This window comes from Perognathus longimembris, chromosome 3 (genome assembly GCF_023159225.1).
Source record: "Perognathus longimembris pacificus isolate PPM17 chromosome 3, ASM2315922v1, whole genome shotgun sequence".
Classification (NCBI taxonomy): domain Eukaryota; kingdom Metazoa; phylum Chordata; class Mammalia; order Rodentia; family Heteromyidae; genus Perognathus; species Perognathus longimembris.
Window position 1 is genome coordinate 2,116,365 of NC_063163.1, and position 16,412 is coordinate 2,132,776.

The 16,412-nt window shown below is 47.9% G+C and overlaps 1 protein-coding gene across 1 annotated transcript in view; it reads right to left on the reverse strand.

Annotated features, from left to right (window-relative positions):
• Positions 1-16,412, reverse strand: part of Myo16 (myosin XVI) — a 328,439-nt gene that overhangs the window by 143,932 nt on the left and 168,095 nt on the right. The window contains exon 17 of the mRNA XM_048341097.1: positions 993-1,104. Coding sequence (XP_048197054.1) covers positions 993-1,104 — 112 coding nt within the window. The remainder of the gene's footprint in view (positions 1-992; positions 1,105-16,412) is intronic.

The following is a 16,412-nucleotide window of genomic DNA, read 5'->3' on the forward strand; positions in this document are numbered from 1 at the left end:
GAAACCTGGTTCCTGAACTATTGGCAGACCAAAGTCAACCCTGTGATCCTGGGTCCGTGGTTTCCGTGGACTTGGCCGTCATCTCAAATGCTGCCATTTGAGGGGGAGCAGAGACCACACCGCCTGGGAAGAGGGGTACACGGGGGGTTCCCGAGGCCCGGACCAGTTCACATGCCGAGTTCAAAGGAGACCCGCACTGGGCGGCTCAACTCAGTAACGATCACCGCGAGCGCGTGGATACTTAAGTTTAGATTAATTATCGGAAAGCGTTATCACATCAGGACTCTTGCCACTAGCACCGGCGTGTCTCCTGTGGGATGGCGGCCGGACACGTTCCGTGGCAGTTTCCTGCCATCTACCATTTCAGAAGAGTGCCAGTGGGCGGGTCACCTTCAAGGTGACCCCTGGCAGCAAGCAGCTCTCTCGTGGGCTGGCCCATCCAGTTACTGGTCTGAACATTTCCCCTGGGGAAAGATTCCCGGGCCGCCCTGTTGGAAATTGCGTGGTGCTGTCCTGGGACTGCCTGTCTTCCTTCGTGTCCTGCTTGGCCAGTGTCCCCCCAGGGAGGGAAGCTGAGGGAGGTGGGGTAGCACTGCCTCTCTCCTGGGTCACCATCAGGGCCTCGAGGGTACTTGGAATACCAGAAATACAGTCAGGTTTGGAAGATGCTTCTGGAGCCTAACTTTTTTATTTTTTCAGTCATGGGTCTTGAACTCTGGGCCTGGGTGGTGTCCCTGAGCTCTTCAGCTCAAGGCTAGCGCTCTACCACTTGAACTACAGCGCCACTTCTGGTTTTCTGGTGGTTCATTGGAGATAAAGAGTCTCATGGACTTTCCTGCCCGGGGCTGGCTTTGAACTTCAATCTTCAGATCTCAGCCTCCTGAGTAGTTAGGATGACAGGCGTGAGCCACCTGCTCCTAGCTTGGACCCGAACTCTTACACTCCGGAGGAAAGCTGGCTGTCCTCTGGGAAACACTGACCACGCGACTCACCACGATGCTGAAGCCGATCGCATTCAGAGCTTGCTTCAAAAGCGTGAGTTTCTCCCTGTTCAGAGCATGCTTTGAGGTGGACACCTCTTCCCCCAAGGTCTGGTTCAGATACCTGTGAAGACACCACACAGCGTTACGGCTTGGCATAGAGTCAAACTCCAGGGGCTAAAAGGCACTTTGTCTGTTTTTGGTCTCTGCCATAATTGAAATCACCTGGACGTTGTGTACTTGTCCGTTTACAGAGCTTTTAGTACACAAATAGCACATGATGTTTCAGGAAAGGAAGAAACAAGAGCGCTTGTTGATCCAGAACCTAAGCACACTCTTCGACATGGCTTTTACCTCAGCTTCACCCTTCCCTGTGAAAGGAGAAGTTCAAAGCATTCTGTATACTTCATATATAGAAATTCAGCAGGCACTATCATACGCATTACAATAAACATTTTCACTCTAGATAATCAGTGGCAGAACATTTGTTTAGGATACAAGAGGCCCTAGGTTCAATCTCCAATAATAATAATTTATGCTAGTTGATACCAATTTATAATCTCCCCTTCTGACTATCTTTTAATTATGACTGGTTGATTGATTGATTCTTCTTACGAAGCATGAATTGCCCACCAAACAAACCAATATTTTCTAGATTTTCATTTATGAGACAGACCATTTCAATTAAAGGTAGAAAGAAGATGAGGAGCTAAGGAAGGGTGAAGGGATACAGCATATGCACGCACAAAATTTTACAGCTAAACCCTTTATTTTGTTTAACTCATATACATTCATAGGAGATATGACCTGGTTGAAACCAGCTGAGCTAATTCTGAAAAATGATGTATGTCCTGTTCAGTACAGGAGTGGGAAGAGCAAAAGAAATCAGATCAGAATTAGAAGAAGAAAACAATGCATTTTAAGACCAAAGGGTAACGAAGAAGGAGGAGGAGGAGGAGGAGGAGAAGGAGGAGGAGGAGGAGGAGATGGGGGAGAGGGGGAGGAGGAAGAGGAGGAGGGAGAGGAGGAGGAGGAAGAAGAAGAAGAAGAGGAGGAGGAGGAGGAGGAGGAGGAAAGAAAGGAAGGAAGAGAAAGAAAGAAGGAAGGAAGAAAAAGAAAGAAGGAAAGAAAGAAAGAATGAGAGAGAGGGAGGGAGGGAGGGAGGGAGGGAGGAAGGAAGGGAGGGAGGAAGGAAGGAAGGAAGGAAGGAAGGAAGGAAGGAAGGAAGGAAGGAAGGAAGGAGTGAGTCACAGGGAGCAAGGCCAGGACATTCTGGACAGCGAGGGTCAGCAGTCTGAGGGCCGAGCATACAGCAGGGGGACAGTGAGGGGGATCTCCGAGCACCTCCACCCTCAGTCTTGGCTGTGAGAACAGAGGAAACGGGTTGGGGTGGCCGGGTGTGGACCTGCAGTGACAGAAGGACACAGAACCCGAGCGACAGCACCCAGAGGTGCTGAGGGAGGGCGGGGCTCGGTCCTGAGCATGGGCTGGTGGGCCTGCAAGGCAGAAGCAATGCCTAGAGCTGCCAGAGAAGGGGGCTAAGCATTATTTCCCCAGCGTGAGGCTTGGGTTTTCCTGGGAGAGCCGGGGGTTGAGTCCCGCTGTGAGGAAAGCAGAGGGGAGACCAGCACCGCCAGTGTCTCAGGGAAAGGGAGCCCAGCCAGAGGGGGCGGGGGGGGGGGAGGTCATGGCCAGCCAAGGTGGGGCTGGACCCTGGTCCCCACACGGTGCCATGGTACCCAGGGCTCTCCATGGGGGCCATAGCAGGGCAAACTGTGGATCCAGCAGTGGAAGAAAGACAATGTCAAGACAATCATGTCAATAAAGGATCAATAAAAGAGAGTCCTTTCGCCCCAAATCTACTGCAGAGGCGCGGACGCTGGTGGAGAAGGTACACTTAACATGCTACGGCAGAACCTCGCTCCGAGGATGGAGAATCCGGGGTGGCAAGGTTCGGATTTGAATATCAAATACAAAGAGCCATACTTGCAAACAAATCCACACTGCCATCAACCTTCAAGAGCCTGTCCTTTTCCTGTGTCCACACCTACTGGCCCCTGCCCCCACCCACCAGACACCCCAGTTCAACGTGTATGAAGAAACTCGGGGTGCCTGCATGTGTAATCGCGGTTCCTGGGGACTGGAACACAAATATACCTACCAAATTCAACACGGAAAGAAGCCAGATTTGCACAGTCCATCCACTAAGTTGGCACTCACAGACTGACTCTATCTTGCTCAGCGTTCGATCTGCTGTGTAAATACAACAGAACAATGCCTTCCCTATCTAGTCAGAGCTACGCCTTGCTAAGGCAGAGATAGGGAGTGGAAGTTCCTGTGGAAGATGCAAAGCACTGCCTCTCTCTCCCTCCCCCGGCTTGCTCCGAGAGAGGAAACTCTTTTCTTTACTCTTTCCAAACTATCTGGAACATATTAAACAATTTTAAGTCCCTCCCAGAGGAATATGGATATAACTTTTTATTAAGCACAGATTTAGATACATAAATCCCCCACCAATGAAAATGTTAATACATTAGCCATGCATGGTTTTGTTTCGTTGTCGGTGCCCCTCAGGAGAACGCTGAATTCATGAATAAATCCACATTCAGACTTGGTATCTAGTGACATGCCCAGAATGGTTTATACATACTTTTAAAACCAGTCACAAGATTTCTTCAAGACATCTGGAGAAGCAAGCTCTCCGTTCTCCCTGCCTCGCGAACACATCACCCCGGGCCAGCAGGAGGCTCTGCACTCGAAGAGGGGCCGCGGTCCACGGGTGTCAGCAGGCCGTGTCCAGGGCGCCACAGGGCTGTCATCCTCTAGGGGAGATCACGCCAAGGGCCTCGTGTAGGTGGAAAGGCAGACAACCGACACTTGCTCCCCCAGCACGCGTCCTGACGCGGACCAGCGGCCACCGGAAAGTTCTGCCATAGGTAAATATCACGGGGTGCTAGGCGCGGGCCCAGGGCGGGAACCGAGAGTCACGGTGGCTGGTGTCCTACGACCCAGTCTCATCTGGAAGCCACCGGGAGCTTTGCCTCAAACAAGTGTGGAGAACGCACTGTAGGAGTACGTCCGTGCCAACTGTACCCACAATTAACGTGCCAAGCAACCCTCGAACAATGCACCAAGCAGCCCGCGAACAATGCACCAAGCAACCCCCAAACAATGCACCAAGAAACCTGCGAACAATGCACCAAGAAACCTGCGAACAATGCACCAAGCAACCACCAAACAATGCACCAAGAAACCCATGGACAATGCCCCAAGCAACCCCCAAACAATGCACCAAGAAACCTGCGAACAATGCACCAAGAAACCCACAAACAATGCACCAAGAAACCCATGGACAATGCACCAAGAAACTCGCAAACAATGCACCAAGAAACCCGCGAACAATGCACCAAGCAACCCGCAAACAATGCGCCAAGCAACCTCCTTCAACTGGTAGCGCTGTGGCCGTCCCTCCGCGCCTCCCTGCGCACGGCGGGGCCCGCTTTCCCTGCCACGCGCCTCAGTGCGCTCGGGTGTCCGGGGACCCCCGACCCACACCCATCCGAATTCAGCCAGGCCCCCATCTTCCGCCTCCATCCTCCTCTCCTGCGGAGTTCCACTCTGTCCTCAAGGTGACCTTCCGAGGGCTGGGTGAAGTGAATTCCCAAAGCACGCCTTTCAGTTTTGGGGTTCTCGTTTTCCTTAAAACAGACTCCCTGGGGCTCTCTCCCTGACTCCACAGAGCCCTCAGCAACTGGTCCTCAGCTCCACCCTAAGCTCTCATGCCTGCTGGCGGAAAACACAGCCTCTCCCAGGTAACCAAGCAGACTCTTACCAAGAGCTGGAGATTCATAAAATAAAAACATACTTTGTAGTTCTTTTAAATGTCTGCAAGTGACCTTCCTTCCACCCTTTGTGATGAAAGCATAGATTGCATCTAGTAAAGTCAGGTTGTTCAAGACAAAGCCTGTAAGTCGGTAATGACTGGTGCATTAGAACTGACGACCTCCGAATGGGCCCACCAGTAAACTGCAGACCCCACTCTTGTGCGTTTGGCTAAATATGAACTCTCATTTAAAAACTCAGTGGAAATGATCGTAACCTGACACACACGGAGAGACCCAAAGGCAAGCGTGAGTGCATAATCTTGTTGAGTCACGTAAAAGAATAGTAATACATACAATATCTACCCTAACATTCTCTGTGCTTTGCTTCCTCTTTTTGTTCTTTTCCTGAATATTCTAATCATATATCCTTTCTCAGTCTGTTCTTCTGATTTACCCAGGTGCTGTATATTTATACTATATAAAAACATAATCCACACAGCATAATGACACAGGATTATTTTTAGGCAGTCAAAATAATCTGAAAAAAATATGATTGAAAGGAAGACATGAATACTCCAGCCATGTACTTAATCTCAATTCAATTCTGGAACTACTCAACTATTCCCCCCACATACTTAATTTATAATGCTTACTAATAACAATGAAGTACCATTCATAAAATAACAAGTAAAGTTCAAACACTGCATAAGTATCGCCAACAAGTCTTGCACGGGCAAGCCTGGCACCACTTTTCTGGAAGAACACTTCCAGAAAAGATGAAAAACATGGCCTACATATCATTATCTATTTACGAGTTCAAATAGCCTGTAGGCCCGACATTCTGAAAAGCGGTTATCACTGAGTATGAGTGGAGGCCAGTAAAACGGGCCCCAGATCCACCTGAGATCGTCTCATGTCAGAACCTCCACGTGATACACTCTGAACACCACACAGGAAGGGATAAGGCAACCAGCTCTGATTCCGCCACACAGCTCCGCTGCCAGCGTGCTGATGGGTAACTGCAGATCAGAGTCTCGGGGACATTCTTGCTGGGACTGGATTTTGAACCATGATCCTCAGATCTTAGACTCCTGAGTCGTTAGGATTTTAGGTCAGAGTCACTGGTTCTCAGCTCATCGTTTACTCTTCATACCATTCTCACTGAAATATTGTTCTTATTTAGACAATAACGTCTCTTTCTAATCGATTTCAGCTATTAAAACATGAATACAACGATAAGGAAATACTATTTAAACAGATCTACCCTCAACATCAAACCTACTGCCCGTTTTCAAATTGGCAAGATGATATTTGTCTTGTTAGAAGTGGATTTAAGGTGAGTCATCATTCAGTGGACTCAGCCCTTACAGTAACGGCCCTGCTAGCATCTTGCAGTCGAATCTCTTGCTTCTTGTAAGTTCAATATTTATCCTCAACATTTCAATATTTATCCTTGCTAAGCCTTTGAGGCTCGACAGTACTCATTTTAAATAGTAAACTTTATGCCAAGACAACAAAAATACTGAGTTTATGAATCCCAAGAACTATGATTCCTCAGAATTCAAAGACAGATGAGGCATGTACTTGTCCAGAAAAATCATCAGCAAGAAAGGCAGAAGGGTAGTGACAACAGTTTAATAATCTATGCATAGAATCTGTGTTAGTATATACCCTATAAAGAAGAGCAATAGGATTTTAAGTTCAAGAAGGCAAACTAACGTTTCAAAAATGCTTTGGTTTGTTGAAATTCTGAAATGGGGAGCATATTCTGGTAAGAACCAGCGTGGCCAAAAAGGAAATGTGTTTCCGTTGTGATGAAGTAGAAGATTAACAGTTCTAGAAAGATACTTTATGTCCACAGCACATTCATGAAGGAGATGGGTAACGTGAGGAGTTTACAGACGTTAAACAAATTTCCCTTATGTGATCACATGTTTTCTTGCCTATGTGCAATCTAAACAGAAACCAAAGAACAAGAAGGTGAGTGGGAATTACCAGGGAAGAAGGAGGGGAGCGGAGGTGGGGTACAAAGAGTAGTAAGAGTATAACAGCAATATTATCAAAGGTCATTGTACATATGAATGGATATCGCACGAGGATACCCCTAATAAAATATTAACAAAGGCAAAAAAAAAAAAAATCCCGTGTTGAGTGGAGGGAAGCGATGAGGAGAAATGAAGCTGTTTAGAGAAGGTGTACTTGTGATAATGATTATATTATGCAGACAGAAAGGGAAGCAGCCAAACAAAACAATTACTTCTTGAAGCCAAATCCCTGGTCACAGGAAGCTAAGTGGCGAGCTAGTGGCATTCCCTTGGCCAACCTGGAGGCGCAGAGCAGACAGCAGAGCTGTGCAACCTGCAGACTCAACCCACGGTGCCTTCATGTCCACACATCCAGCTTACTGCACGTAGGTAAAATTGAAATGACTTGGAGTCGTTAACAAAATTCAGTTAGTAAAACAAAATCAAATTAGTTTACACTGAGTTAAGGAGGATAATGTGTTTACCGGAGAAGCAATACAATATGATAGGTTAACTTTGAATTAATGTGAACTTTCCTTGCTACAGTGAGCCTTATACATCAATATCCCCAAAGTGAACTATGTAGGAAAGAGAAGAGCAAGTGGACGGGCCTGTTCCTTTTCTGGCTCTTTCCGTCACTGTCAGAGCTAGACGGTTTCATGGTGGGTGGCTCAGCGCGTGGAGGGGAGCCTTCTTTCCTGGAGCATGTCTTCCACAGAGAAGCCCCGGTCACCTCCGCCCGTCCCTCGGCTTTGCTTTCTATCGCTGGCCAGTGGCCTTTCCGCGCTGGCTTCGTCGTATTCAGTGTGGACTCAGCCTCATCAGGCTCCAGCCAGACATCCGGGTTCCTCCTGCCCAGAGCTCTTCTCCCAGGGAGATACGGAGGCTGAGCCTCGAGCCGAGGTCCCGGATCCTTCTTAACGGCCGATGACCAAATGGCCTGTCCTAAATGTGCACGGCCGTAAGAGGACACACCACCACGGCTGGAGTCGGGTCACCTGACATCCTCAGCTGCCCGTCAGCCTCCCCTGCTCCTCTCGGGGTTTGGCGTGTCTTTGTTTTTAACTTACTTTTCAAAACTATAAATAAGCAGTCGATTTCACGGTGAGGGTTTATAGGTGCAACATGTGCCTTAGTTTATTAATCTCCTGTAAGACACAGTTATGAAAAACAGTCATCGTTGCATGATGTTCTGTTTACTATGAAATATTTAAACAGGTGAAACTCTGCCACAGGCCCAGGACAAAGTGTTCTGTGCCGGGCTGCCTCGCACAGGAGTTATGCAAATTTAGAGGGCAGCAGGCAGCGGTGCCTCGTGTCCTCTGTGCCCACGAGCCCTGTGGGTTCCCCACGGGAGGAGAGGGACCGTGCGCGGCATAGATCCGGATGAGCATTTCCTAACAACGTCACCCCAGTAGGCAGACATGGGTTTAGACTCTGTCAAAACGTATAACCGTCATGGAACCAAGTCATGTTTCCTGGGCAGATGCAAGCACACACATCTGTCTTGGTTTTCTCATAATTTCACACAGACACGGGGATTGCTACCTTACGTATCCTCCACTTGTAGATAGTTCACACATCTGAAAATGCCGTTGGGTCTGGGTTTATAATGGCGCAAGGCAAATGATCCCTTCCTTGCCTTCAATAGGAAATGCATAATTAGGGAAGCGCTCTCGCTTAGTCTACTTCTGTGACTGTGGACCAGAAGAATGAAACTGTTCCTTGAAAAGGAAAGATGGCCTCGGCAGAAGGTCCATCCACACGGCCTTCGGGGCTCCTGAGAGCTCCAGATTGTTCTCTTTGGTAAGAGGCTGTTTTCAAAAGGCCCTGTGAGGGAAGAGGGCACACTGTCACAGAGAACTGGACAGCCCAGGGGCTGCACTCCGCTGGAGGCCATGCCACAAAACACCTGTCCACAGCTGGACACCCAGCCAGACATTAAGGAAATCTGCCTGGGGTCAATGCTTGGTGGGTAAGTCAATCAGAACCCATGAGCCTGGCCACCCCGTTGTTGGTTTGGGAGATGCAAGCTCAAATTACACGTCACGGGATTTTTAAACTAAAAAACCAATGTAAAATATAAAAACGGCATTCCGTTGGTGACACTCATGGAGGAAGGACTGACAGATGGGAAGGGAGTCTCAGAATTAACCGCTGACTGAACCACAGAGGGCTTCCTCAGCGGGGGAACAGCAAGTCACCAACTCCAGAAAGATCCTGCAGCCCTCGGCCATCAGCAGGTGTCGTTGGCAACAGCATGAACCACTCAAGAGCTTCACCCTCAACACTGGTGGCAGCTGACTAAGTAGCTAGGAATAGGAAAATTACCAGAAATATCATGTGAGAAAAGAACAAGAAAGAGTGTTGGGGGGGGGGGGATCAGACCTTAAAAAAGAACAAAGAAGGACCCTAAGAAGTGAAGCCAAAGTCACTGGGGTTAGAATTCAGTGCCTGAGCGAGGCATCACCCGAGTCACTGCTTGTAAAAACGGTGAGCAACACCGAAGGAGGAGCTGCAGAAACTTCCAGAGTGAAGCTCCGGCTGCTTCTCCAGAAGAGAAAACGGAGAGCATTGAGCCAGAGAAGACATAAAACCACAAAAGTGGCCGTCACAAGCAAAAACTGAAAGATGTGAGAATAACCTTTCTGCCTTGGGCGTGAGCACTCTGGCCCTTCTGAGACCCGCGTGGCTTGTGCGGAGATGGGTTTATTTGAAAATCAAAGGAATCCACACAAAGCTACTAACCCTCCTGATACAAATTCCACCAAGACTTTTCTTACTCTCCTTTACCCATTGTTTGCCTTCCCTTCCATGTCTAGTCCTGCCAACACGAACCCAAGGCCATATATATCCTGTCCATCTCCAAAATGCAGGGTCTCTAACAAGTGTGTTCTGAGAGGGGGCACCGATCCATCCCTACCCCATCTCTCAGTGCATCCACACTCCTAAATGCCCCCCCACCCCTAGCCTCTGGTCCACCCCAGCCAGTGAGAATCAACTCCTAAAGGATGCTGGCTCTTGATGCCAAGCAAAGAAATGGTCGGAACACACACACACACACACACACACACACACACACACACACACACACACCACTGGCCCACCTGCTCTACTGCCTACTCCTATCGTGAAGCAAGTCAGCTATCGATCCCCAAGGAAGCAGTCCAGGAGATGAATTCCACCGAGAGCAGCACAAGTCACCTTCATCAGCGGATGTGAGTTAATAGGAAAAGTTAAACTGGACCCCTCGGGGTGGGCCTGCTGCCTCAGCTCCGCAGGCTTGCTCCACAGGTGGAGTGTAAGGTCGGAGGTCAGCTGAACAAACCTTGCTGTGGTGCTGTGCAAACTGTGTGTGTGAGAGAGAGACAGACAGACAAGGACAGAGAGATTCAGAGGCAGAGGAGCAAGCTCCTGTGCAATCCCACCCTCCCCCTGATGAGTCACTGAGGGACTGAGTTTAAGCAATGGAAAAACACAGCACTTATAGGCTGATAAAGGCAGTGAGCTTGGGGAGGTCACCAGTTCAGTTAGTCTGCAAGCTCCCCAGGGGGCACGGCTGACTTCAGTTATACGAATTTCCGCTATAGAAGTTCAGGCACCATTGGCCATGCAGACCAGGGGAAGAGAGCGTGACTCTTTGAAGCCATCTACTGGCAATGTTACGCAGAGGGTTTATGTGTCCTAGGAGGAAGCCATTTGGGGAGCAGCACCGAGGCTGACTTTCTCCCAACTCAAGAAGGAGGAAACACCCCTCTGACATGGTTTGGGAGCCCAGTATAAACCAATGTGGCAGGGACAAGCCGTACCCCAGAATCCCACCTTCTCTTAGTGGGATTGCATAGCACGAGTCTCATCCTCTCCGCCCCTCTTGTGTGTCCTATCCACTGGGCAGGTGGCTATGAGCCAGTATGGTAGCCAAGCGAATTTCTTAATTATGTAAACATAGAAAGTGCTGAGTATATTTTAATATCTCTTGTGAATCTGTGGTCCTAAACTGACACAGGAGGACTAAAGAAACCCTCTGCCATCTTTAGTAGTCTCTGAGGAAGACTCTTACAGCCAGAAAGCTTAATGACAAGGGAAATGCTAGTGTCACATCAAAGACAGTGTGACGATAACGTAACCACTGCATGACAAGGACAGTGCCTGGGTCCCCTAGTCAATATTGTCCCACCAGTTGTACCTATTATGATTGTCCCTGGGTTAGTAGTAAAACATCCACTAGCAAGAGGTCAAAGTCCCACCCAAAGTGGACTTGAGTCTGGGGAAAACCTTCAAGCTTTGCTCCTTTAAGATGTATGAAAGAGTTCAGATTTTTAAAATCTATCTATCTATCTATCTATCTATCTATCTATCTATCTATCTATATTGTAAAGGTGATGTACAGAGGGGTTACAGTTACATAAGCCAGGTAATGAGTACATTTTTTGACAGTGTCTCCCCTCCTCTCACTCTTATGAGGCATCACGTTTAGGTAGCATTCAAGTTTTCCTTTGCCTTCTTTTTAACCTTCCTCGGGGTAAGTTCAGTGTTCACAATCATCTCTGAGCAAAAATACACACACACAAACTTTTCTGTGAGTTAATTGCTGCTGCTGTGACAGGTGTTCTCAGAGCTCACAAGTTCAGGCTCTCATGAGTCAGCGCGTCCTTTTGCTCACTCTGAGGTCAGAGCTGGGTCATATGCTCTGAGTCAAACAATTGCCTGCTTTCCATGCAGAATTCAGCACCTGACCTTTAGGACAGAATGTTATCACCCACTGCCACCATCCTTCCTGTCATTAATCAAGGGGGAGGGAGATTAAGAGGCGCGGGGTTGCACGTAGATTTAGGAGTCTGACATTTCAGTACTAAATCCACAGGAGCTGTTTAAAGTACACTGAAGATAAGCCCTCCATGACTACTTCCAGCTTTTACTTAATATCAATTCCAAGGGCACAAAACAAAGTATTTTTCCCCCCAGAGGTAAAATTTTATGTACAAAAGAAAAAAACAAAAACTAAAGTACAGGGGAAAAAAACAACAGTTAAAAGGAGTGAAGTATCTTTGATAAGGGAGCCCAAAATATAGACTGGAAGAAAGACAGACTCTCCAACAAATAGTTCTGGGAAAACTGGATATCCACATGCAGAGAACTAACTGGATCCTTGTCTACCACTGTGTGCCAACCCAACTCAAGTAGATCAAAGACCTCAGTGTAAACCTGAGCCCATGAAATCATTACAGGAAGGAGTGGGAGAAGCGCTAGGATTCCTTGGCACCAGTATGAACTTTCTTAGCAAAGATCCAGAAGCACAGCAAATCAAAGAAAGACTTGATCAAACTAAAAAATTCCTTTACAGCAAAAGACACAGTTAATAAGCTAAAAAGAAGCTTACAGAATGGGAGGAGATCTTTGCCAGCTATACGTCAGACAAAGGCCTAAAGTCTAGAATACGTAGAGAGCTTAAGAAACTAAATCCTCAAAGAATTAACAACCCAATTAATAAATGGGAAAACAAGCTAAATACTTTTCAGGAGTAAAAACAGTGAACAGACATATGAAGGAAGAAAGGCTCAACATCTCTACCTGTAAAGGAAATGCAAATCCAGACAATACCTCCCATCCCAGTTTGCATGGTCATTACCAACAATGCAAACAATAACAGACGCGAGGGTTTGGTGGAAATGTAAGGTTGTGCAACCACTCTGGAAAGCAGTGTGCAGGTTCCTGAAAAAATCAAAACCGATAACTCCTCTGTGACCCAGCAATTCCACTCTTGGGCATTTACTCCAAAGATTATAAATCAGGACACCCTAAAGCCACCAGCAGAACCGTGTTCACTGCAGCACCAGTCACCATAGCCAAGAAACGGAGTCAGCGTAGATGCCCCTCAATGGAGGAATGAGCCAAGAAAATCACACACACACACACACACACACACACACACACACACACACTCACAGAAACAGAAAAACCCATCAGAATTTTACTAATACATTAGAAAGATTGATATTGCATCATTTGCAAAGAAATAGAAGGATCTGGGGAAAAAAAATCATGTTAAGTGAAGTAAGCTAGGCCCAAAGAGACAAAGGATGCATGCTTTCCCTCATATGTGACATCTAGTATCAATTTATAAATATATGATCAAACATATCAGGGTGGTTGGTATCCAAGCGTACATCCATGTATTAACTGAAATACAACAGATTCAGGGGAGAAGAACAAAAGATGTAATTCCTTGGAAAAGGCTAACTCACAGTCTAACAAACAAGAACAGCAGGGCACAGGTACTAGGAAGGGGGGATGGGATCAGGGGAGTGGAGGTAATCAATGAAGAGAAGAAAGGGAAGACGCAGTCGTAAATTTCCATGCATACCCCATAGAATTAAGGAAGTCGAGGGGAAGGGCTAGGAGGGGAGGGGTGCGAGAGAAGGATGGAGAGGCGACATCGCCCAAGATGCACTGTATTTGTAAGATGCACTTTGAATGGCATCTCCTTTGGACAACTACTTACGATAATTTACAAAAGTGAAAACAAACAACACACAGTTTACCAGTGGGGGTAGAGAACGAGCTCAATTTCTTTCAAGCCATACATGTTACACGCTATCTTTTTCTCTGAGTCACGAAGAAACCTGATGCCATGGAGGATGAATAAGATTCTTGCCTGTCTTGTAACCTAAAACAAGGCATTAGGGAAAGAATGCTTGATCCCTGACATAAAAACTTAATTAATTTGAGTGATAAATTTAAATTTCAGTATTTTTTTTGGTTCTTTTGGGTGATCTGTATTAGCTAATGGAACAGTTGTTAATGTACACGGAGCTCAGTGCATTTAGTGGGGTTTCATTCTCCGAATATTTTTCCTTCCCCTCTTGTGCATGGGTGGATTGCACAGATAAGTGTGTGTGTCCATATGTGCACGTTTGCATGTGTGTTTGTGTGTGCATATGATTCAAAAGTGAAGTCAAGATAGGGGGACACAGAGGGCTGTGTAGGATAGAGTCCTAATGTACGTAAGTGCTGCTTAGTGAAGAGAAGACTTTGGAGCAAAACCAGCATGCAGGGGTGAGGTTCAGAGGATGGGGATCTTGTCGTGAAATTTTGCACTAGGGAATTAGTGCAAGGACTAGGCAACCTTACAGAGAGAGTTTTTGTTAGTAAGCTCTGCTAGCACTACAGGAAACTAATCTGCCAAAAAAAAAAAAAAAAAGAAAAGAAAGAAAAGGAGAGCATGGGAAAAGAAAAACACCGCAAATGACAACAGTGACCCCCAAATTTCCACTGGTGAGTATTTGCTTTGGTGGGGTTTCTGTGTTTGGTTTGGCTTGGTTTGAGGTGTGGCTGGTCGGCTCTGTTTTGCTGACTTTGTGGGAAGCTCGCCATCTTGTGGGAATTCTAGAGACACGAAATCTTATTTCCTAGCTCACCACGGTACAAAGCAGGAGACTCCCCCCCCCCCCCCAGGGGATCGCCATCTGCGGAGGGCACATGTGCCAGGGTCATGAACTTCGCGTCTGTGCACAGGAACGTAGAGACCTCGCGGGCACCCGGCTGCCCGCCGGCAACAGCGCTGTTCTAAGGATGGCTGGCAAGTCACGAACAAGAAAGGGCTGGGTTCTGGTGGTGGGCACACTTGACCTTGTCTCTTCTGGGTAATGAGTTGCAATAGGAAAGAGACAAGACACATTGGAAGCCTTTGTGGCATTTCCTTCAAGGTACACACACCTCACCATGATCTCATCGCCTACTGCACTGCGGGGTGGTGGGGAAAGTGGCGTTCGGATGATCGTGAAGAGACTGGTGTGTTCTATCGAATACAGAAGGCCCGCAGATCTTTTAACGAGATCAGGCTAAGGTATGTACGATGCAGCAAGCACGCACACACGATGCACACATGGGGCCACTCCCGTTACAATGGCCTAGCCTGACCACGGTGCCAACGGGCCTGGCCTCCATGCGTGAACACCAGTTTTAAGGAGCAGACTAGAAGAAGAGGTTAAAAAGGCAGAAGGTGGGCTGGGGATATAGCCTAGTGGCAAGAGTGCCTGCCTCGGATACACGAGGCCCTAGGTTCGGTTCCCCAGCACCACATATACAGAAAACGGCCAGAAGTGGCGCTGTGGCTCAAGTGGCAGAGTGCTAGCCTTGAGCAAAAAGAAGCCAGGGACAGTGCTCAGGCCCTGAGTCCAAGGCCCAGGACTGGCCAAAAAAAAAAAAAAAAAAAAGGCAGAAGGTGTGGGAAAGTGTAGAAAACTAGCCAATTCAGGTCTGCATTTCTGATTGGCAACAAATCAAAGCATTCCCCCAAATTAAGATACTTCCCCCTTCATAATTACTAAGCAAAGATTAGATCTCAGTGCTGATTCAAACATCTGAACAATGCAAAACTCCTCACACCTCACCAAGGTCATCAAGATGAGAGGATCGCCACATGCCTATCGCTCCCACCTGTCATGCTAGCTACTCAGGAGGCTGAGATCTGAGGGCCGCGGTTCAAAGCCAGCCCGGGCAGGAAAGGTTGTGAGACTCTTATCTCCAATTAACCACCAAAAATACAGAAGTGGTGCTGTGGCTCAAGTGGTAGAGCCCTAGCCTTGAGCTGAAGAGCTCAGGGACAGCGCCCAGACCCAGAGTTCAAGCCTCACAAATGACCAAAAAAAAAAAAAAAAAAGCCACAACAACAACAGCAAAAAATAAACAGGGAGAAGATCCACCAATATTACAAACAAAAGAAAACTATGATATGAATTACAAAAACGTTGTTGTAATGCATAAGGTTTTATGACCAGTAAGATGGCATGTTATGTTGTTAAATGGTATAATTTTTTTCCAGTGGAATGAATGGCCATGGTACATGCACGTCAACTACTATCTTCGGGAATCTGGAGTAGTAGTATGGGTTCTTAGTGGAATTAGGTATTCATAATACATCATAATAAAATGCTTGCTTTGTTCAGCATACTGAATTATTCATGGCCGCTCACTGCTCCGCTGGAGCCCCCCACAACGCCATTCCTGGCTGTGCTTCCCAACAGCTAACGCCATTCCAGACGCTCTGTGGAAGGCGGCAAGCCTAGGAGCGACGGCTGAAGACGCGTCCCACACGAAGACGTCACAGTGTCCTTAAATGCTGGAAGGCGACGGCCCGTGATCGCCGAGAGGCCCGTGTTGACCATGCGAGGCACACCCGCTCACACCCGCACACACGTGCACACCTGCGCAGACAATGGACTCGCCCTGCGGTCCGGCCCTCTGCTGTGCTTCGAGCTTTACTTGCGGGAGAGACCGAGGTAGAGTAATGTACGTTACTCTCTCCCCCAGAGTCGCCTCGCAACGAGCTTGTGGTTTCCAGCGCAGTGGTTCCCCGTCCGGCACAGTCCTCGACATGCACAGTTACAAATGTGGAAGGAGAAAACCCGCGGCTGCCACGTGGGTGGCGGGCCGGCTTCCCCAGTGCTGCCGCAGCAGCGCGATGGCGTAGGCACGGTGCTCCCTCTCTGACTTTCTCTCCTGTAACAGGACTTTGGATCAGCCACATGCCGGGAGTCCCGTCTGCTCCTAACCCATCCGCCAGGGCGACCACACCTCAGGGT